This window comes from Heptranchias perlo, chromosome 14 (genome assembly GCF_035084215.1).
Source record: "Heptranchias perlo isolate sHepPer1 chromosome 14, sHepPer1.hap1, whole genome shotgun sequence".
NCBI classification, from domain to species: domain Eukaryota; kingdom Metazoa; phylum Chordata; class Chondrichthyes; order Hexanchiformes; family Hexanchidae; genus Heptranchias; species Heptranchias perlo.
In genome coordinates, this window is record NC_090338.1 from 53471788 (window position 1) to 53496170 (window position 24383).

Below are 24383 nucleotides of genomic sequence, written 5' to 3' on the forward strand. Positions count from 1 at the left end.
TAATGTTTCTGGACAGATTAATACATGAGTTAGAAAGCTCTGCATTTGTAATGACCTGCCCTTAGTGAAAATAATCAAGCTCTAAAGCTCTATTACCGGACAAAAATAGAACCAGCTTACTTTAATGAGATTTCTGGCTCGTGCCCCAGCTGTTCAGCACAAGCTGCTCTCCTTGCTCCATGACCCACCAATTTGTGGCCTCACTGGTAATGAGATTGTTTCCATTTCCTAAAATGTGAAGAAAGGCAAGCAAGGTGCTCGTTCTGTAAATGCATCCACTTCCCTCCCTGCAATGGGATGCACCAAAAATCGATGCCTATTTGCAGTTTAAACACTTTTGCACCAAAACACATTACATACATAATTGAAGTGAATGTAACAGTAGAAGCACGTGTTTAACTAACATTAAGATTGCAATAGTTATATAAAAGGTTTAAAATACATGTGAAGAAACTAAGATACAAATTCCTTAAATGGGGCAAATGGTGTCAGCATTGGAACAAACAAACAAAAAATAGATAGGAATTTTGAACTATAGAATGCAACTGAAGTACATAATTAATTTCCGTTGATTTTTATAATTCAGCTGTGATGCTCCAGGACCTTGTCCACACTTAGTCATCCTGTATTGCTCTTTATCTTAGTAAATAAGATTGAGCAGACTCCAGAAAGGTAGAGGAGGAACCAGGTTTAAACCAGTCCATCCTTAAATTTTAATCAGTCTCTAGATCCACACCAATGAACTTTATGACTCACATTCGCTGCTTGTTTCTTTTGTTCATCCAAGGATAAGCACCAACATAACATACTAACACCCCACTATTCTCCAAGTTGTGCTGTAAAACAACTTAGAAAATATTTTTATTTAACAGTGATCTATTTATATTCAGGTGTTTATAGATATATTACTTTTATTATGTCAAACCAAAGATACAAATATAATGCATATGAATTCCCACTGTGCAAAATACATTAGCAACTTAACGATCGAGTTGAATTCTAGATATGGAGGAACAGTATAGAACCTATTTTCAAAAGTACTTTTGCCCAAAACTTGTGCCGATTGCGTTAACACCAGGCAATTTTTATAAATTTCTTCAAAAACACTATTTTCAGCAGTTTTCTGTGTTGTTTTATATCACAAGCTGTTATGCTCTGACCAGAAGCTCTATGTAAATGACATTACCATTACACATTTGGTGCAATTGAAGGCCATATGTGTCATTTTTCCACTGAAGTAATTGCACCACAGGGGGAAATGTTGCAATTTAATCCCAGAGGGCTAGGAATTTGTGTGTCAAAATAAGGTAAGATGGAAACCAACACCAGCGCCTCCCCTCTCAGGAGGTCAAAAACAGTTTGAATCATCACCCTATCAGATGCAAAAGTAGTGTCCCCACATACTGGATAGGCTTCCCAAAATACACATCAATGCCTCCATTTTAGATATTTTTTTTTAAATGACAGCTAGCAGGGCCTTGCAGTTATATTTTCTTGCCCTCTTCCAAACTTGAAAGTGTTGACTCCTTACTGAGAAATAGCTCCATGGAAACCAGGTGCGCTCCACTCTCTTATCCAAGTGGCTGCTTTTTTTTATTCATTCATCGGATGTGGACATCGCTTGCAAGACCAGCATTTATTGCCCATCCCTAATTGCCCTTGAGAAGGTGGTGGTGAGCCGCCTTCTTGAACCGCTGCAGTCCATGTGGTGAAGGTATGCCCACAGTGCTGTTAGGTAGGGAGTTCCAGGATTTTGACTCAGCGATGATGAAGGAACGGCGATATATTTCCAAGTCAGGATAGTGTTTGACTTGGAGGGGAACGTGCGGGTAGCGGTGTTCCCAGGCACCTGCTGCTTTTGTCCTTCTAGGTGGTAGAGGTCGCGGGTTTGGGAGGTGCTGTCGAAGAAGCCTTGGCCAGTTGCTGTAGTGCATCTTGTAGATGGTACACACTGCAGCCATGGTGTGCCAGTAGTGGAGGGAGTGAATGTTTAAGGTGTTGAACGTGAGTCTTGATAATGAACGTTAGCATGCTATTTGACCACTGACGGCATCACAGCTGAGCCTAAACCTGTTCTCTCCCGATGTTCAAGTTCAAACACTTTCATCAAGGACCACTAGATAACGATTAGGAACGGGATTCTGGTCCAATTTCTCCCCTTTCTAGCCCAGGGGCACTGAGGCCAATTGATTGTAGTGCCCCACTGTCAGCCCAGCTGAGATCAGCTAACTCAACACAGATCAAGGATCAATCCTGTGATCTTCCTGATCTGTATGGCTCAGCTACTCAGTAAATAATCTTACTGAATCATCACAGGAACAACTCCACAAGTTTACAGAAATACACACAGCTTAATGAGGAGCATTTTGATGGAACATCTTGTTTTTTTACCTCCCTTCAATAGACAGGGCATTTATGCCAATGTTGCCTTTCATAAACAATTCATGATTTTTATTAAATAAAATGCACAAACATTTTCTGACTATTACTCTATGCTGACACAAGAGTAACTTAGTTACTACTCTCATGTATAATCAATCTTTGGTGAAGATTTCCTGTATTCGCTATTTGTTGAGAAATCGTAAATGCATCTTTAAACTTTTGTTTACTATTTTGCTATGAACAATAAACACAGCACATGCCCCATTTGTATTCAAGGACAAAAAAAAGGAATTGTACCTACATGTATTCACTACACTGAGTATTTCTTTCAAACATAACATTTCTTCCAAGAATAAAGTAAAATAGAATGCCTATATGAATGGATTGTGGCGGGGGGGATATTCGATAAATCAGTACCAAACTTCTTGTGAGCCTGGGGACAAAGTCAAAACTAGGCTTGTGGCCAGGATGGTAAATTTTCTTCCTGGTGTCTATCTCTCTTCCTCCTTTGTGAAGGATGTCGCACCATTTTGTAAGTTGTTGTTACACTGTCCGCTTATTTCTTCAGGCACTAAGATAATGCCTGCATTAATTAGGCCAGGTGGTCACTGCATGTGTTGGCACTGAGCCCATTTTATGATTGTGCACATGGAAGAAATAAATGGGACCATTATTGTTTCCACTAAAGAATAACACAAGGAGGTAATACATGAAAATGTTCAGATGATAAGTGTGAAGCTCTAACTTTTTATGATGTAATTTGAACACCGTGGGGTGAAATTGGACTTTGTTGCGGAAAACGGGTTCAAAAAGGTCCAACTTAGTGAGCCAACCTCCTGCACCCTAACAGGATCGGGCCTGCTGCGATCACGATTACTTGACCTACCTGCAGCCTAACCAGTGGTCCTTAAAGGGGCCGCTGAGGGTTGACACCAAATAGGTACGTTTAAAAAACTTATCTGAATGTGGAGCTGGGAGGATCAGGAGTGCCCTCAAACTCTCTATTCCTCCAACTCTGGCCTATTGTGCATCACCTTTTCCTTTGCCCCAACATTGGTAACCATGCCTTCAGCCGTCCAGGCCCCATGCTTTGTAATTCCTTGCCGAAGCACCTTTGCTTCTGTACCTCCCTCTCTTCCTTTAAGACTCTCCTTAGAACCCCACCCTTTTAACAAAGCATTTGATCAGCCCTCCTAATATCGCCTTCTTTGGCTCAGATTTATTTCTGATTTTGCTTCTCTGAAGTGCTGGGGAAATTTTTCTATGTTGAAGGCGCTATATGTGCAAGTTTTCGTTGATGATAATACTGTTAGAGTGCTGTTGATAATCTATACTGTTATAAAAATAATAGTTGTACTTGCTAACTGCCTACCTCTGTTTATTTTGCACTTCTAAACTCATTGAATTTCTCCTCAACCATCTTCATGCTGCTATCGTTGATGATAATTTAACCTTTTATTATTAATGTTTTTAAGATAGTGATCACATAATCCTTTCAGTGACATATGTTACGAGATTTAGGCTAACTATTGTGCAAGCTTTAAGTCACAATATCCAAACAGTCTATTGTTGTCCCTTGTTGCTGTATTAGATCTGCGAGATGAGGTTGCTATCTCAACCATGCAACTAACAAGGCTTTGCCTTACTGATCCACAAGGCTTATTGGTTGAGTCTGATCCATTCAGCTAATTTTCCAGACCTGATCCGATGAATGAATTTTTTCTTCATAGAATATGAGAATGGAATGTTGTCTGCCCTGAGGTTGCACTGTTATTCATAACATGTCGTCTTCCATCTCTAGTCTCATACCGCACTGAATGCAAAATTTTGGCCCTTCAGCTCTATTCTGCATTTTCTACATCAAAGTATTCTTTACCACTGCACCTGCAGTAAGTAAAGAGCATTTGCTCTGCTCACAACATAATAGAAAATCAGAATGTCCTCTGCTGACCAAAGGAGTAGAATATATTACATAATGTGTGTAGGCTATTACACTGCAATGCTTAGTGAAATAAAAATTACACAAAACTGCAGTATGAGTCACACAGCAAAACCACTGCAGTATGATTCATGTGCTGCAGTTGTAGAAGCCCATCAGCAGTTTGAATCTCCACTGCAGATTTCTCTTTAATGTGATTACAAAATAAAGGTATAATCCCTGATTTTAAACCGGAGTGGGAATTGGGCGGGCAATGGGACTGGGCGAGTGGCAAACCCCCCGTGACAATTTTAAAGCCTCATTTTAATACAATTGATGGCTGCCCACCTTATTGTATCAAGAAACAGGCAGCCTGCCCATTTTCGTAGCGCATTTTTCCAGCGAGCCACCTGAGCCTTATTTAAAGCAGGAATGCACCTCTTAAAGCAAGGTTACATCCCTTCTGCCTGATTTGCTTGTTACACTGCTGGAAGAAGTGCTGCCCCAGATTTTCTGATGCTTTCCTGGAGTGGAGGTCAGGGTAAGGAGGGAGCTAGTGTTCCCCAGCTCCCGTGGGAAGATCCCCAGGAAAATATATCTAGCAGGCCTGGACAGAGGTCACTGAGAGGGTCAGTGCCAGGAACATCAACCCCAGGACCTGGGTTCAATGTAAAAAGAGGTTCAATGACTTCATTCACAAAGGTGAGTACAGCTCTTTCTCTCTCCACCTCTCTCAACAACACTCCTGTCACCCCCTCCCCTACCACTCTCTACAATTTCCTCCTCTCCATTATATCCTTCAACATCCAATCACAAGGGCACACTGCACCACCTCTCTTTCTCATTCCAAACACACTCACCTCTTCCTTTGCTATGTTCACACCAGGCACTAACAGCATTCTTTTCTCACATGCTAGCACTTGCAGAACCAGCAACTCCTACCAGGACTCCTTCCTCACCATATTCTAGAAGCCTGGCTTTCCCTTCATCGCCATCCGATCCTGATTCCATCTTGCTTCTTCTCTAGCTCTCAGCTGACGCACTAAATCCACTCTGCTCCATTTCAAGAGCCACTTGCTAACTCTCATCCTTTCTTTCTGCAGGACAAAACAGTACACAATGCAAGACCTGGGGAGAAGTACCCAGTATTAGCATTGAGTACTGCCATGTTCCAGGGGAGAGGTCCCGCTGCTCTTCTCGAACAATGTAGCCTAACCTTAACCTCAATATTTCTATTGTGCCAGTGGAATGTTTCCTTGTCAACAGTTTTCTTTGAAAAATCTCATCTTCTATTTTCTTTTAAGTTACAAAGGACTGTTTTCTTTTCAAACATTATCCCGGCATGTTCCTTCCTTTAATTGCAGTGGTATCACATAGTCTTTGGTATTTATCATTTTACTACCCCATGATATAATGATTCACTGCAACAAAAATCGTAATGACAGTGCAGTCTAGTAGATCAAAATGTGCAGCAATGTGCATACTGTGAAAACTAATCAATAGTGATCATAAATGGGATGTATGGATTGAGTTCTTCATACTCTGGAAAGGTAAGGACCTTTTTTGAGCCAGTTTACTGACCAAAAGTATTCATGTCACCATTCCAAATGTTTATCATTTTCTAGCAATCTCATTAGCAATAGCACTCAGTTTGATGTTTGTGTCACTTTCCAGCAATCTAATTGGCTACTGATAAGCTTGTGACTGATCTGATTTTTCCATGTTTGATTTGCAGAGTTCTGGACCAATGCAGGTAAAGGCAGACCAGGGATTCAGCAGACTTCAATTTATATCGTGATAGCTTATTCGTCCATGATGACTACAAGACTGGCTTTGAGAGCAGTGATTGATTTATGGGAATAATGTGATTGAATAATATTGTCTGATTTTAGCCCATGGTAACTTGCTCACTGGTCCCTGATATCCATGTGAGTACAACAAAAAGTGGCACCACAGTGACAAAGTAACATCATGGAGCAGTTTCAACTGCTTAGGCAAAAAGATCCAAGATCATAAATTAATTAAATATAAATTTGGGAGGCGAAGAGTCAATATTCTCCATTTATTATAAAATTAATAAATAATTGTGGTACAGCAAACAAATATATTTTTAAAATTTTGTCTGTGAATGGCATGAGAGATAAACTGGTCTTCATAAATCAACTTCATTGAGTATGCTTGTGAGTCTCACTGCTACAGGAACACACCATCAATGCAGCATTCCTTATTTATACTTGAAGTGGTGCAGTGTGCAGTTTATTTTCAATGGTTTATTGCCAAGATGTGTTTCTGAGGTTGAATCAGACATGAAATTAGCATCAATATCAGCTTTTAAGGGAAAGCTGGGTCAATTGGACCAGGTGGGATGCAGCAAGAAGCCAAGAGAGTTAAGAATGCGACCTAAAAAGAGGCTGCCCAAAGTCACCCTGTGAGCTGAGAGTTGATGGATGTAAACATGAGCACTTTCTTTGTTGGAGGTCTTGTATGTGATTGGTTTATGCTAACCACATAACAGATAATAAATATTACCTGGTTCTTAGAAACTAACCACATTAGTCCAAATACCAATCAGTTTGCTCAAAAGTGATTAAACACGTTTTTTAAAAAATAGAGAGTATAGGCACCTGAATTAATCCAAGATCTTGCTACACTGAGAAAATCTAGCATAAATAGGGCAGCTCTACTCAGTCTGCTTCAATCTAATATACTGAGCTCAGATTATAGTACCAGGTCTCAGTAAAACTCAGGCAAATCTGTTTTACTTGTCCAAGTTATTTTATTTACACCTGTTTTCCCCAGATAGTACAGCAAAAAGCATAAGTTTACAATAGGCACAATTAACTATAAATTTATATTACCTCCTTGCCAATAATTCACTACAAATATTGAATACAACTGTTACACAACCACTATATTTTTAAAAATAATTATATTTTAGTTGGCATGTACATAACTCCAACAGACTAAGTATTTCTGATGGGCCTAGTACTTTCATGATTTTCCCCTAACTCTGAGAAAACAGCCTCCTTGGGATTTTCCTTCTTGACACCCAAATGAAATTCCAGTGTGCCAGGAACTCGTTCAAAATTATCTCAGTCATATTTATTCTGGAGTATACTAAAAATTGTAATATATCTGCTTGGCCCTGTTTTTATGCCACCTAAAATCAGTGTTTTTGAATGACATGATGTGAGCATCAAGGAGACAATAGGACAAGGCCACTGTGCGTCCAAAAAAAAGGTCTTTTGGAAAGATTTCACATTGGCTTCATGGTAGTTCCACTAATTTAATGACGTCAGGAATTCCATGTTTCAATATTAGGAAAGGGCACATCTATTTCTTGATAGTGTAATTCACCTTCCCTGGTGAGAAAGCTCTACATAATTTATTGGAAAATACATAGAGCAAACTGAAGATTATCCTTGTGAAATACATTTTTACTTTGATAGTGAGACTACCTAGGTAACTCATGAACAACAAGGTCATGAGTGAATTATAGCCAGCTTCATAAATATTCATCGGCAGAGCTAGCTTTATGGAAATAAGGCAGACGTAGAAACAAAAATACATACTTAATTGGTGAGCTGGCATTGAGCATTCTCTTTAGTTCCACTTACACTATTTTTGTTTACAAAAAATAATGTAGCTTTAGCTGGAGACTATTTTAAGGTTAGTAAACATAAGAATATAAGAAATAAGAGCCAGAATAGGCTATTCGACCCCTTGAGTCTGCTCTGCCATTCAATCAGATCATGGCTGATCTTCGACCTCAACTCTACTTTCCTGCCCAATCCCCAAATCCCTTGATTCCTCTAGAGTCCAAAAATATATCCATCTCAGCCTTGAATATATTCAATGACTTAGTATCCACAGCCCTCTGGGGTAGAGAATTCCAAAGATTCACAACCCTCCTCATGAAGAAATTCCTCCTCATCTCAGTCTTGAATGGCTGACCCCGTATCCTGCCATTATGCCCCCTAGTTCTAGACTCTCTAGCCAGGGGAAACAATCTCTCAGCATCTACCCTGTCAAGCCCCCTCAGAATCTTATATGTTTTAATGAGATCACCTCTCATTTTTCTAAACTCCAGAGAATAAAGGTCCATTCTACTCAACCTCTCTCCATAGGACAACCCTCTCATCCCAGGAATTAATCTAGTGAACATTTGTTGCTCCCCCTCTAAGGCAAACATATCCTTCCTTAGATAAGGAGACCAAAACTGTATGCAGTACCCCAGGTGAGGTCTCACCAATGCCCTGTACAACTGTAGTAAGACTTCCTTACTTTTGTACTCCAACTCCAAAGTGTTACAAACTTGCATGATGCTGTCATAATACAGCAATTGTGAAAATGTTTCCACAGATGCTAGCTACTAAACGTTGAAGCATTTGGCAACGTTGTCCGCTAACTCCAATTACTTTTAACAGGCAGTTTTCTACTGTATTTTGATATTTTCTGTTTTGTAGCTTTTGGCTAACATCATCTCAGTATTAAACAAATACTTCAGTTCTATCTTCACGGAAGAGGACACAAATAACTTCCCAGAAATGCTAGGGAACCAAGAGTCTAGTGAGAAGGAGGAAGTAAAGGAAATTAGTATTAGGAAAAAAAATAGTGCTGGAGAAATTAATGGGACTGAAAACTGATAAATCTCCAGGGCCTGATAATCTGCATCCCAGAGTACTAAAAGAGGTAGCCATGGAAATAGTGGATGCATTGGTTATCATCTTCCAAAATTCTATAGATTATGGAACAGTTCCTGCAGATTAGAGGGTGGCAAATGTAACCCCACTATTTAAAAAAGGAGGGAGAAAGAAAACAGGGAACTACAGACCAGCTAACATCAGTAGTAGGGAAAATGCTAGAGTCTATTATAAAGGATGTGATAACAGGACACTTAGAAAATATCAACGGGATTAGACAAAGTCAACATGGATTTATGAAAGGAAAATCATGTTTGACAAACCTACTGGGGTTTTTTGAGGATGTAACTGGTAGAATAGATAAGGGAGAAACAGTGGATGTGGTGTATTTGGATTTTCAGAAGGCCTTTGATGAAGTCCCACAAAAGAGGTCAGTGTGCAAAATTAAAGCACGTGGGATTGGGGGTAATATACTGGCTTGGATTGAAAATTGGTTAACAGACAGGAAACAGAGAGTAAGAATAAATGGGTCTTTTTTGGGGTAGCAGGCAGTGACTAGTGGGGTACCGCAGGGATCCGTGCTTGGGCCCCAGCTATTCACAATATATATCAATGATTTGGATGAGGGAACCAAATGTAATATTTCCAAGTTTGCTGACAACACAAAACTAGGTGGGATCGTGAGTTGTGAGGAGTATGCAAAAAGGCTTCAAGGCGATTTAGACAAGTTGAGTGAGTGGGCAGATACCTACATGGCAGATGCAGTATAACGTGGATAAATGTGAAGTTAACCACTTTGGAAGGAAAAACAGTAAGGCAGAGTATTATTTTAATGGTGATAGATTGGGAAATGTTGATGTATAAAAGGACCTGGGTGTCCTTGTACACCAGTCACTGAAAGCAAACTTGCAAGTGCAGCAAGCAGTTAGGAAGGCAAATGGTATGTTGGCCTTCATTGCAAGAGGATTTGAGTACAGGAGCAAGGATGTCTTACTGCAGTTATACAGGGCCTTGGTGAGACCACACCTGGAGTATTGTGTGCAGTTTTGGTCTCCTTACCTAAGAAAGGATATACTTGCCATAGAGGGAGTGCAGCGAAGGTTCACCAGACTGATTCCTGGGAAGGCAGGACTGTCGTATGAGGAGAGATTGCGTCAACTAGGCCTGTATTCACTCGAGTTTAGAAGAATGAGAGGGGATCTCATTGAAATGTATAAAATTCTGACAGGGCTATACAGACTGGATGCAGAGAGGCTGTTTCCCCTGGCTTGGGGGGTCTAGAACAAGGGGTCACAGTCTCAGGATATGGGGTAGGACATTTAGGATTGAGATGAGGAGAAATTTCTTCACTCAGAGGGCGGTGAACCTGTGGAAATCTCTACCACAGAAGGCTGTGGAGGCCAAGACACTGAATATATTTAAGAAGGAATAGATAGATTTCTAGACACAAAAGGCACAAAGGGGTATGGGGAGAGAGCGGGAATATGGTATTGAGAAGAGAATCAGCCATGATCATATTGAATGGCGGAGCAGGCTCGAAGGGCCGAATGGCTTACTCCTGCTCCTATTTTCTATGTTTCTACAGCACAAAGTGTACACACATCTATAGACTATGCAGTACACTCACCTAAACCAACTATAGCAGGATAAAACTCACTGTAAAATTCTTCAACTTTCACTGGTACTCGAATTACAGTATTGCATTGTTCGCATGTGCACGGCAAATATTCCAGGTGGGCTATTAGTCCATTTAATGCAAGGACAATGAAAAAACAAAAAGTAAAAAGCCATAAACTGGCAGATATTGAATAAAAGATCAGCAGTAAAGCCAAGATACAAGTCCTTACTGTAAGTGCCTCTGATTACACACTTAAATAGGGGAATTCACTTGCTCATTGTGCCAAAAGAGAGCAAACCTTCTTCATCCCATTTAATATTAAAAGAGCTTGAAATTTCTTTCCTTTCACCAATTTTTCTCCCCTCTCCTTTATTTTGTGAAGGTGTTGATCCTTTCCACAGGGACCAGGCATCTTCCAGTACCTCACCTGAGTGGCAATTATTTGTGTGAGTCAGATGGTGTCGGCAGACTATTCATTCACTGGAGGGCATCGGACCAAGCCCAATCCAGTTATCACCACCACCACACATGCATTTTCACCAGAAATCGCTGGATACTGAACAGGAGTGGGAATCCTGGCCAATTAAGAGCTCCCTAAGCTTGTAGGGCTGAAGCTAGTTGTAGTGTTCCTGCCGCCACCCAGCTGTATGGCTCAGTTACTAATTTTATAAATGCACAATACTATTGGAGGAAGTGAATTTTTTTTAATAATGTAGTTGAGCTGGTATTGTACATCTAAGAGCCATCTTGGCTGAGTATTAGCACTCTTGTTTCTGGGTCAGAATGAATGCATTCTAGCTGTTGTGAAAATATTTTTCATATTCCCACTGTTTCTGCATCGGAATGGCAACACCCAGTGGTCTGTAACCTATAATTATGGAGAAATGTTTGATTACCTTTATTGGGGGCGATGAGATGCACAGCAAAATCCTCCTCTACACTACCTAACAACAGATGAAGAGCTCCTTTGTGCGCTATGTGTAGTGAAGTCGTAAATGCGTTTTCCAATTCATTTGCCTTGTTCTTGAGTTTTGTTGTAACCTTGGCCTTTGCCCCTACTTGGCATTGGATTGGGTTCAGCTTTGGCCTTACGTTGAAATTACAACATGAAAACAGGCTGTCTAGCCTAACCAGTCAGTGTTGGTGTTTATGCTCCACATGAGCAGTAATCCTAATGCCATGTGCCCACCCTATTCCCATATCTCTTTTAGTCCCTTTCCTTCAAGCTAACTAACCTATTACTAAATGTTGACAAGTTCTCTGCTTCAATCTAGAACTCCAATAATGCATTCCACAGTTTCACAACCCTCTGTGCAAAAAGGTTTCTCCTGTTCTGTATCCTAAATCTCTTTCATTTAATCATATCTATGTCTTTTTTTTTTATTCGTTCATGGGATGTGAGCGTCACTGGCGAGGCCAGCACTTATTGCCCATCCCTAATTGCCCTTGAGAAGGTGGTGGTGAGCCGCCTTCTTGAACCGCTGCAGTCCGTGTGGTGACGGTTCTCCCACAGTGCTGTTAGGAAGGGAGTTCCAGGATTTTGATTCTAGTCCCCTTAATAACTGGAAACCATCTGTTTCTATATAGTCTGTCCCATCCCTTTATAATTTTAAACACTTCTTACAAATTACCCCTTATCTCTTCTGTTCTAACAAAAACAGCCCCACTTTTTCAATTCTTTCTTCATATTTGCATTTCCTCATACCAGGCAACACCGACTGAATCTGCATGGTACACTCTTTGTTTCCTCAACACTCTTCTTATAGTGTGAAGCCCAAAACTGCACACAGTACTCCAACTGCAGTCTTAAGATTTTATATAGATTCGCCACTACGGCTTGTTCATCACCTTCAGCCTACAGTGCTTCTTGGCGCAAGATCCCAGTTTGGGACGAAGTTTTGTTGCAAACTTTTTCTGGTGGTTTAAACAAATTTTGCATTTATTGCAGCTAACATACTTCAGATTTGATACCAATCATGGTTGTTGCATTCCAGAGATGGAGTTTGCCACTAACACGGTTATACATTGTAACCAGCAATGTTTCAGTTACAAAGGCTCTGTAAAACCTTCTGCCACAGAAGTCTAAGTCTTTCACAACCTAATTCGGAGCGAGCCTTTGGCTTAGTGGTAGCATTCCCAACTCTGAGTCAGTAGGTGCAGCATTCGAAACCTGCTCCAGACAGTCCCTGTGAGTAGAGACCACAGCTCCAGCTCTGAAGTCTGGGTTAACATCCAGCAGGATACCCAGGTCTGGTGTGGGTGGGCCCCCTGGGTTGGGGAGCCCATAAAACCTTCCCGCTATATAGGACTAACCATCCTAACAGCCGGTATAAAGATGGTTACGGCCATGAAAGAAGCGTTCACGTCATGGCCTGTCAGTCTGTTAATCAGCCTTTGAATCCTTCCACTACTTCACACTATTCTTCAAGGGAAGAGTGTGAAAATACAGACAACCCACTTTTAGATTCCAAAGATATGAAATCTGTACAGAGTACTCTTTCAGGCACGTGCACTTATAAAACTAGTGCATGCTCAGCTATGTTGACTGTAGATCATCTCTAGATAGGGATGTCACATGTACTCACGAACATGTGAAATTGATGGGCAGGAAAAGACCAGCTGGTCCATCAAGCCTGCTGCACAGGGACGAGTGCCCAAGTGCTAACATTTCCAATGTCAATTTAAAAAAATGAACCTTGGATAAATAACTCACTAAAATCTGGGACTGCAAATTTGGTTCTAGAAGAAAGGCAAATATGGGCAACAAGAAATATTTTGATCCTGTATCTTGAGTACCTTCTATGGATTGGTCACAGAGTGGCAGACCCCTCCAAGTTGGTCATCTTTTGTTCGGAAATGGTTCACGTGGTGGGAAATCTAAAAAGAGAAGAATTGAAAATAAATCTTTAATAAGATCTGTGGCACAATTAGAATATGACCAGAGGCATTATTTTTGGTGACTGAATAACTCAAATTCTGTGTTGGTTACATTGGATTTCTTGATTTTTACCTATGTTTAGGGATAAACTGCCACAATTCCATCTGTTTACAATTAGGGCTGTTGGTTTATAGTGACCGAATAGATCAAATTTCATTTTTATTACATAGAATTCAGGGGATCAAATTTCACAATTCCTTCCATTTTTCCATAAAAACCATCAATCAGCATACTTGAGTATGATAAACTGATTTAGCTTTCATTTTGGGAAAGGACCAGTACAAATCACTCACCTTTACTGCATGTGGATTAAAATGCTATTCAGATACAAATCTTTAAAGAAAGAACTTGCATTTATATAACACCTTTCAAAACCTCAGGATGTCCCAAAGTACTTTACAGCCAATGAATTACTTTTGAAGTGTAGTCGCTGTTGTAATGTAGGAAACGTGGCAGCCAATTTCACACAAGGTCCCACAAACACCAATTAAATAATGACCTGATAATCTATTTTAGTGATGTTAGTTGAGGTATAAATATTGGCCATGACATTGGGGGAGAACTTCACTGTTCTTCTTCGTAACAGTGCCGTGGGATCCTTTATGGCCACCCTTCCTATACTGTACCCTTTATTTCTCCGTGTCTGCCGTGAAAATAATGCAAAAACCAGCACTTTGGACTTTTTTTTTACATTATACTTTGTGATTAATCATTTAATTAAAGTGAAACAGCACTGTATCACAGATCTGTATCACAAATGTTTTCTGATACAGAAACATGTCATCAGATACCAAAGTAACCATATAATCCGCAGGTCCGGGATGCATAGGATCACTGGGCAAAATTCTTCCAACTATTTACCTATGTTTCATGCAATATTTTACAGCTGCATGATTCCTGAGTACCAACATGCAATGCCTAACTAAGTGACTGATGGGCAAACATGGAATATTTGTTTTCATTCACTGATTTTGATTTAATTTTGCTATTTTAGTGACTTTCGTTTGCTTTGGTTTTAAATTAATTTGGCTGGGCAGCCCTCACCAAACATTTAGTCGTGACATTCCTTTAGGGAGGAGGGCACTGGATAAATTCTGATGGGTTTGCATTTTACCCAAACCCACTGCTTTATCAAAATGAGGACCCCATTGTACTCCATCTCGTATTCATTGGATGTTAAAGCCGAGTCTCCATTTGCACTTTGGAGCCACCCAATGCTAGAAGATATGGATGAGTACTGACCTAAATACGCAGCAGTATCCACCTAATATTAACTTTTCCCGATTTAATCCATCCTGACCTGTATCCAAACTAATCCACAACATAGGTTTCTAGGTTAGTCAATGCAAGCCACTACAAGATACACCCACTGAGTAATTCTGTGCAAAAGATGACTTAAAATGTCAAGTGTGCATAGCAGTCAAAAATTGTTTTAGAACAAGACACCTTGTTCTAGATCTATATTTCAATTTTTCACACTACAGATGACAAGTTTATATTAAATGTACTTCCCTCACATCTTCTCCTGTAAAATATTTTCCAGATGGCTGCAGAACAGTCAAGAACACAACCATGAGTCACTTTCGACACACGAGCAATGTCATGAGATTTTTGCAACACAGTGACATATTTCAACATGAACTTGCCTCATCATGGCACAGTAAATGGCAGACGTAATGGGGGAGGGGAGGGGAGGGAGGGAGGTCCGCCAAGTATCAGTCACCGAAGACTGTACCTCTTCGATCAATGGGCTACTGGGAGATTGTGAACTTTCATTTTATATATCGCTCATGAGGCGATGATAGAATTTTGCAACACACTCACAATATTGAGGCGGAATATTTTGCAATCAACCGTGTGGTACTTCCACCAAGATGATGACAAATCTGATAAGCAAAACCGCTTCAACACTTAACTGCTCTTCCTGTCCACTCAAGGCAAACTGTTCGGTTGGAACTTTCATTTAAAATCCGCGCGTGCCTCCACGTGCGGATTTCCCGTTTGTGACGTGAAATAAATATGCAAACGAGTCGGCCGGGGGGACCTTGAAACTGCCGAACCGGAAGAGAAAGCCGGTGCGGTTTTTTCTCTCTCTCCTTGTCACCTCTCCTCTTCGCGCAGAGCGAAGGGCGAATGGGGAGGCAGGAGGGGAGGAGCCTGAAAACCGTCGAACAGGAAGAAGCTCGCGACTCTGTCATTTCGCTCAGTCTGTCGGTCCAGGCGAGCGAGAGTAAGAAGTGAGAGACGGGGGAAGGGGGGGAAGTTTTTTTTTTGTAAAAATTTAAAACAAAAAAAAAAGGGGGGGGGGCGATATAGAAACATATATTTATATAATGTAATAACCAGGCTCGGAATGTGAGAGAAGCCGGTCGGGGAAAAAAAAAACTGCTACTGGTTTTGAAACAGTTAATTGGATTTTCTGAGGCAAAAAGTGGTGCCGAAAGGGCGGTGACGCGACATTTTCCCCCTTTTTATTATATTTTTTATATATTTAAGAAGAAAACCAAAAGGGAAAAAGGGGGAATCGTGCGGTCGTCACGTTCGATGGGGGATTACGGGTTCGGTTTACTAGTTCAGACCAATAATACCAACAGTAAGGTAGCTTTTCCAGTCAGATATCATCAGCCTCACCACCAACAACAGAACGCGACTGCCGCCGGGTTTTGTAGCGCCGCCGCCGCCGCCGCCGCTGCCTCTGGTTCGGCTTGGCTTTTTCCTGCTTCGGCTACCCAGACCATGCAGGATGACCTGCTGCTGTCAGAAAAATCCAAATCCCAACAACAACAGCAGCAGCAGCAGCTTTCGCCCAGATTGGATCAGGCTGCTCCTGAAGTAGTAATACTCTCCGAGTCCCCTAAATCCGAAGAGGAGAATCAGAGCGGCGGCGGCGGCGGCGGCAACGGCAGCACTTCGGTGTCCAGCAGTAACGGCAAGGAGAAGCTGAGGATGGAGTCGCCGATCCTGTCGGGTTTTGACTATCACGAACCTCCTTCAGGACTAGGAGGAGCAGGCACTACTGGAACGCCGTCTCTAACATCGTCAACATCCTCCTTGACCGGTTTCAGCAACTGGTCAGCAGCGATGACTCCTCCTACCATAAATGAAGATAATTTCTTTCACCAGGGAGTCCCTGCTCCCTCTGCTAACGGTGCTATGCTTTTTCAAAATTTTCCTCACCATGTCAGTCCCGGTTTTGGAGGCAGCTTTTCGCCTCAGATGGCTCTTTCTCAGCATCACCATCCCCATCATCATCCTCCTCCACCTCCTCACCATCACCACCAGCAGCAACGGAGGTCTCCTGCCAGCCCACATCCAGCACCATTTCCACACAGAAATGCTTTCAACCAACTGCCTCATTTGGCCAATAGTATCAGTAAACCTCCCTCTCCGTGGAACAGCTACCAAAGCCCATCGCCTTCATCATCCTCTTCGTCGTCTTGGAGCTCCGGTGGCGGGGTTGGTGTTTGGGGTGGATCCCAAGGTAGAGATCACCGCCGAGGAATGACTGGCGGAATGGCAGCCCTCAATTCTATCTCTCCAATGAAGAAGCCTTTCCCCGGCAACCACATCCCGGCGCATAAATACTCTAGATCCAGCTCGGCTTTCCCACCAAAGTCTTGGATGGAAGACAGTATGCTGAGGAATGATAATATTTTACCATTTCAGGTGAGTAATCGGGGAGCCTAACGTTTGTTCTGGTTAAGTTGGAATTTTTCAAATGATAGCGTTGAGGTGAGATGTAAAATGTTCTCTACAATTCGGCTACTTGTGGACAACGTCTAATACGTGTAGATTTCACATACAAAGGACTGTTTTCATGGGTGTCATAAAATGCTTTAGTATGAATTTCTAACGTTTCATTTATTTTAAATTGTAAACTAGTAAAAATGTAGTTCTCTCAGTATTAATCGAGAAAGTAACCATAAATTTGAGTTTTCTGTATTCTTACTGCTCTTCTGCCCTTCCATAATTCAAATTCTAACCTTCGGTAAGATGTAGGAATTAAAATCAAACAGAACCCTGATTAATGTTATCACACCCACTACTGAACACGACCCTGCGCTGTTGGGAGAGTGCGATTATTTTGAAATAAGATACTTTATTTTTCCTTTAAATTTAAAATGAAGACCAGTTCTATCCACCTGCTTGAATCAGATTAAATTATTTTTTGTGCTAATAGACAAAGTTCTAATGTTAATAGAAAAATAAGTTTCAAAGTGCTTGCAAGGGGTGCAGATATTAATGATGACACAAGAGAAGTATTGATTCCATTGCTCTATAGCTTATTGGCTTGAAGAAATCAGATATCACATAGACTTGCAGGAGACGAATATGCAGAAATCCTGTTACTTTACATAAACATTTTTCCATCTTGATATTAACACTGCACAGATTGGGAACAATTGTATATCTAGTACTTTTTAAATTAGGACAATTTCAAATACATTTTTATATATTTTGCATATTGCATTTGTAGACATGTAGATTTAACTATTTGTGATGCAGCCTAAAAATTAAATTCAGGTCTACCTGAGGCCAAAAACTTCAGCAATGTGAATTCACAACGGGGCTGATGGACTAATGAACACATGGTGCATGCCCTTACACTTCAGAGCATGCAGGATGGTTATTTTGAGCTTTTACAAACTGCTTTCAACACATGCAACTATGTATAAGGTATAATAAGAATATTCTTGTAATTCCAAAACTTCATTTTTTCAAACTTTGGACCAGTGACACTTTCAGCTGCTGGCCATGGTATGTTTGGTTTGTTGTCTTCATTTTGAAACCTGTACTAATAAGACAAATGGAATAGCCTGTTGGCATTTCTTCTTAGTGTAGCAAAATTGATTGTACTCTCATTCCCTTTCAGGAGGTAATTATTGGCGCTTGCTTTATTTTGACTTGCAGACTCAACAGTGAGCAAAATATGAAGAACACTTGAACAGCAGTTCCTTTAAAAGATCGTATACTGCTCAGCCTGTGCAGTTGTAGGGGAGTTTTAAACTTCCCAGCAGTCGTGAGCTTGGCTGATCAATGTCCTGAATGCGTGGTAGCAATGTTCTCTGCCATCCGTTGGTCAGAACTAATGGTACAATAGTCTGATGAAATGGCAAGCCATTACAAGATAACGTACCCTTAATCAGAGATGGAGAGTTTGTTAGAATCGGAACAGTGACTGCAGATTGACATGTCTATTGTTTAATTTGCTTTTAAAATTTTACCCACCTTAGAAGTTGCCCACAGTTTACATAAGTGACCTTTGGCAGAATTATGAAAAAATGAAATGTGTGATGCATTATTATAAGTTCTTTGTTTTAGTTGTTTGTTCCCTCTGAAACATGTAACACTTGTGCTGGATTGATTTTATTTTTGTTACTTTTATAGCTGGTATGTTGGCATCTTTGATATTTTAAAGAGAAAGGTAAGTGCGTTTAACGGAAGCACTTTCAGTATAGTAGTTTTTCTTCACCCCACTTTTTTAAAAAAAATGCTCACCATCTAGGAGGTATTTTTTTTCTTTCCTACATTGACCCATCATTTCAGAATTCTGCTGTGGGGGCAGTTTAACAATTACTAATGGTGGGACCATGCAGTGAGCAATTCCATAGACAATAACACTTATCAGTGTGTTTTTGCATTCATATTGATTGGGAGTTGATAATGGGAAAACTTTAGTATTGGTCAGATACACAGTATTTAGCTAGCATTCAAGTTTCCTGCCTCGGGTGCTTTTCCTTGTTGGCACTCATAATAGAAAAGGCCTCTGATTTGTTTCCTCCCATAGAAGTACTCCATAATGGGTCCAATCTGTAATGTTAGCTGAGTGGAGATCCAAAATGGTTGATCTGTGAAGAACAGGAAGTTTCTAAGTATTTCCTACAAATTAGAACTACTTTTTTAAAAAAAAAATACATTTTTATCTCTTCTTCTGAAGGCATTGACTCCTGCTGGGATGCTGTTCCACAATGCCAGTATTTTGACCAAATGACCATTCGTGATGCATCAGCAGCTATTTGGTTATGGAGGATATCGCAGATGGAAGCCCAATCTTGTTTTCACCTGATAATGCTTGCCCAATTTTCAACAAATGTTACTAGATAGTAATTGGGAAATGAGAACCCAGGTTTATTTAAAATTTATATATATCCTCTTCTTAGCTCAAGGGCATTGATTCCAATTGTGTTCTGTTTGCTGGCCTGGCTGAGATCAGTCAACTTAGCACAGATAAGGAATTCAGCCCAATATCTTCTGGCCTGTATGGTTTAATGTTACAGAAGGTAAGCTTTTTTATTCTGTTGCCTAGATTGTGGCAGGAAGCACGCACACACGCTCCTTTAAATGCCAAAGAAGATAATGCTGGCATGCAGGAAAGTACTAGCACATGAATAGGGTTAGGTATGCTTCAAGAAACAATATAGACGTGCTTGACGTTTCATCATGAAATAGTAGGAGCTTGTAACAAAAGAAATGCAGTCACCATGGACTTTAATCAGCATATAGACTGGGCAAATTAAATTGGCAATGGTAGTTTGGAAGAAGAGTTCATCGAATGTATTCGAGACGGTTTCCTAGAGCAATAAGTCATGGAACCAACCAGGGACCATGCTATTTTAGATCTTGCATTATGTAATGAGAGAGGGTTAATTAGTAATCTCACAGTAAAAGAACCTCTGAGGAAGAGTGATCATAATATGATAGAACTTCACATTGAGTTTGAAAGTAACATACTTAAGTCAGAAGATGGATTCTTAAACTTTAAGCCAATTACATAGGTATGAGGGGGTGAGTTGTCAAAGGTAGATTGGGAAATTAAATTAAAGGGTTTGACAGTTGAAAAGCAATGGCAAGCATTTAAAGAAATATTTCAGTGTTCTCAACAGATATACATTCATTGAGAAATAAAATCTTCACTGGAAAGGTGATCCACCCATGGCTAAATAAAGAAGCTAAGGAGAGTTTTAGATTGAAAGAGGCCTATAATGTTGCCAAGAAGAGCAATAAGCCTGGGGATTGGGAGAATTTTAGAAACCAACAAAGGACGACCAAAAGATTGATAACGGAGAAAATAGAATATGAAAGTAAACTAGCAAGAAATATAAAATGGATTGTAAGAGCTTCTACAAGTATGTAAAAAGGAAGAGAGTAGCAAAAGTAAACGTTGGTCCCTTAAAGGCTGAGTCAGGAGAAATTATAATGGGGAATCAGGAAATGGCAGATGCGTTAAACAAATATTTTGTATCTGTCTTCACAGTAGAAGACACAAAACAAACCAGAAATAGTGGGGAACCGAGGGGTAAATGAGTGAGGAACTTAAAACAATTTATCACAAGAGGAAAATGTATGGGACAAACTAATGGGACTAAAAGCCGACAAATCCTCTGGATCTGATGCCCTACATCTGAGGGTTCTAAAAGAGGTGGGCTGCAGAGATAGTGGATGCATTGGTTATGATCTTCCAAAATTCTCTAGATTCTGGAACAGTCCTAGTAGATTGGAAGGTAGCAAATGTTACCCCACTATTAAGAAGGAAGGGAGAAAGAAAACAGGGAACTACAGGCCAGTTAGCCTGACATCAGTCGTCAGGAAAATGCTGGAATCCATTATTAAGGAAGTGGTAACAGGGCACTTTGCCTAATCATATTATGATTTTCTGAGTCAACATGGTTTTATGAAAGGGAAATCATGTCTGACAAATTTATTAGAGTATTTTGAGGATGTAACTAGCAGGGTAGATAAAGGGGAACCAGTGGATGTAGTATGTTTGGATTTTCAAAAGGCATTCGATAAGGTGCCACAAAAAGGTGGTTACACAAGGTAAGGGTTCATGGGGTTGGGGTAATATATTAGCATGGATAGAGGATTGGTTAAAGGATAGAAAACAAAGAGTAGGGATAAATGGGTTGTTCTCAGGTTGGCAGGCTGTAACCAGTGGGGTGCTGCAAGGATCGGTGCTTGGGCCTCAACTATTTACAATCTATATTAATGATTAGATGAAGGGACTGAGTGTGATGTATCCAAGTTTGCTGACGATACAAAGTTAGGTGGGAAAATAAACTGAGGACAGAGTCTGCAAAGGGATATAAACAGATTAATTGAGTGGGCAAGAATGTGGCAGATGGAGTATAATATGGGGAAATGTGAGGTTATTCACTTTAGTAGGAAGAATAGAAAAACAATATTTTTTAAATGATGTTCAGAGAGACTTGGGTGTCCTTGTACAAGAAACACACAAAGTTAGTATGCAGGTACAGCAGGCAATTAGGAAAGCAAATGGCATGTTGGCCTTTATTGCAAGGAGGTTGGAGTACAAGAATAAGGAAGTCTTAACTATTGTTACAGGGCCTTAGTGAGACCTCGCCTTGAGTACTGCATACAGTTTTGGTCTCCTTATCAAAGGAAGGATATACTTGCCTTAGAGAGTTGTGAATCTTTGGAATTCTCTACCCCAGAGGACTGTGGATGCTGAGTCATTGAATATATTCAAGGCTGAGATGGATAGATTTTTGGACTCTGGGGGAATCGAGGGATATGGGGATTAGGCGGGAAAGTGGAGTTGAGGTAGAAGATCAGCCATGATCTTATTGAATGGTGGAGCAGGCTCAAGGGGCCGTATGGCCTACTCCTGCTCCTATTTCTTATGTTCTTATGACGTAAACCTTTTTATAGATTTTAAAAAAGTCAATTTGTCCAGTTGGACAAGTAGCTTCTAAGTGATTGTTGCTGGATCAAGAGCCCTATTTCCAGTTTATTTGTAGGAACAAAAACGAGCAATAAAGTAGCTTCAAAGAGATTCAGACTTCCGGCACTCAGTAAGTAAACCTAAACATTCTCTCTCATATGACTGGGATATTATGTGCTAAAGTTTGCTTAGAGAAGAGTTAGAGCTGTAGGAATAAACTGGTGTTTATTGGCAGTTTGCATCTGTTTGATTGTAACATTCAAGTTGACCAAGATATTCTGGAAAGGTGAAGTACAAAATACAGTGGCAGCATTTAGTTGCTAATTGTGTGGAACTGTGAACCCAAGGCAATTAATAATGGACCAAAAAGGAGCTATTGCTTAATTGCAAGTGGTGTGTGTGTGCTTTCAATGTGTATTTGTTCTAATACCAAGTTACTACATGTCAGCATAGCTGTGTTGCCTATTGAATCTGTAACATGTAGAGATCAGTAAAATATGTTTTGAAGGAAACTCCAGGGACTAGATGTCCATTGGGCATTTGGAGCAAATAAGATACATCTTAGAATCTTCAAGGAAATGAGTAGGAAAATAAGCAAGTAGTTGGTTAATTTTAGAAACTTAGCAAATACAGCTGTATGTGAGTAGTAGAGGATAGTAAGTGTTTTCCAGATATTCAAAAAGTGAGTATGGTATGAACCTAGCAATCATAAGCCTGTTAGCCTAGCATTTGTGGGAGGTGAAATGGGCATCATTTTACAGGATGCTTTTGTTCCAAGACCATAAGTGGTAGCTGGCATGGTTCTGGAAGCAATAGATCGTGCCTCATGAATCACTGGAATTGTTTTGAGGTGAGGGTTATCCAGTGGAAATCACTTGCCTACATTTTCAAAAAATGTGAAAGTTCCACATGTGGGCTTTTAAAGAAGGTTGAAGCTCATGGACACAATGTTAAATTAACTAGTTTGATTGGAAATTGGCTTGAAAAAGAAGCCTCAGGTAACAATAAATGGACAAAGTTTTATCCAGGTCAGTAACTGAGTTCTGTTCTGGGTCCCTTGATGCTTCTGCTATTCATAAATAATAGGGAGGAGAGTACTTGCAATATAATACTTGCTGATGACACTAAGCTCTGTGGCCATGTAATAAGTGTGAGCGAGATTAATAGCAATCAAAGGAATAGGGACCAGTTAAGCAGATGGACTGAGTGGGTTTTAATGTGCATATAAATGTATATTGTAAAAAGAAACTGTATTTACATGATGGAATTGACTATTAAGAGTGGAAAAAATTGATTTGTGAGTGCCATCGTGATTCACAAAGTTTCCAGCAAAAGTGAAGATATTAAGAAATCTGTTCAAGATGAAGGTTTCAGTAGCATGCAGTATAGGATTCCACTAAATATAGTAAAATGTTTACATTGGATCTCCAATAATGCATTATATGCAATCAAATAGCAGGTTCTTGTATGAAAAGTCTTACTACTTTGTGCTGTATTTAGTATAGCCATAAAGCTGGAACTCTGCGGAAAGTAATTTCTAACAATTGCAATGCTGCTGGTGAATCAAAACTCTTTTTAAATCTAAAATTAGAGAATAAAATGACCCTAATTTTATCAGTTCCTCATTTTATCATGTACCTGCTTTCATGTTATAAAAATCTAGTATTATTCTGATTGTACCTCTGTTTTAGTTTCTAGAAAGCTGTAATGCACGAAGGCACTGAAGTAATTTTTAAACTAGTTGGGGAGGTGGGAGGGGAAAATCCCTACCAAGTCAAAAATTGAGAGAAAAAGATCAACAGAACATAAGGGCAAGGTGGGGCAGTTACCAAATAAGAGTTAAATACAGAATTGCACATGGCATAAGAAATAAATCAAGTGAGTTGGAAGCATAAATTCACCTTGAAAGGGTATGATGCCATAGCCATTACAGAGACCTGGCTATAACCTGAGCATGATTGGGAGCTAAATATTCCAGGCTATAGGATCTTTAGAAAGGACAGGGAAATTGGGAAAGGAGAGAGTGTAGCAATGTTGATAAAAGACACAGTGAACGCAGTAAAAAGAAGTGATTTCAGTAAGGGTGATCAGGCAGTGGCAACAGTATGGGTAGAGTTAATGAACAGTAAAGGATGCAAGGCTCTGGTAGGAATTGTCTACAGACCTGATAGTAGTAATGTAGTGGAGGGATGTATAAATAT

General features: G+C 40.2%; 1 protein-coding gene and 1 long non-coding RNA gene across 4 annotated transcripts in view; one reads left to right on the plus strand and one right to left on the minus strand.

Annotated features, from left to right (window-relative positions):
• Positions 1–13439, minus strand: part of LOC137332148 (uncharacterized) — a 152184-nt gene extending 138745 nt beyond the window's left edge. Inside the window, exon 1 of the long non-coding RNA XR_010965601.1 lies at positions 13358–13439. This is a non-coding gene — a long non-coding RNA (uncharacterized lncRNA). The remainder of the gene's footprint in view (positions 1–13357) is intronic.
• Positions 13440–15806: 2367 nt separating this feature from the next.
• Positions 15807–24383, plus strand: part of cpeb4b (cytoplasmic polyadenylation element binding protein 4b) — a 78701-nt gene continuing 70124 nt past the window's right edge. For all 3 annotated transcript variants that reach the window (XM_067996436.1, XM_067996437.1, XM_067996438.1), the window contains exon 1: positions 15807–17165. In XM_067996436.1, coding sequence (XP_067852537.1) covers positions 16044–17165 — 1122 coding nt within the window. In that variant the 5' untranslated portion in view covers positions 15807–16043. The remainder of the gene's footprint in view (positions 17166–24383) is intronic.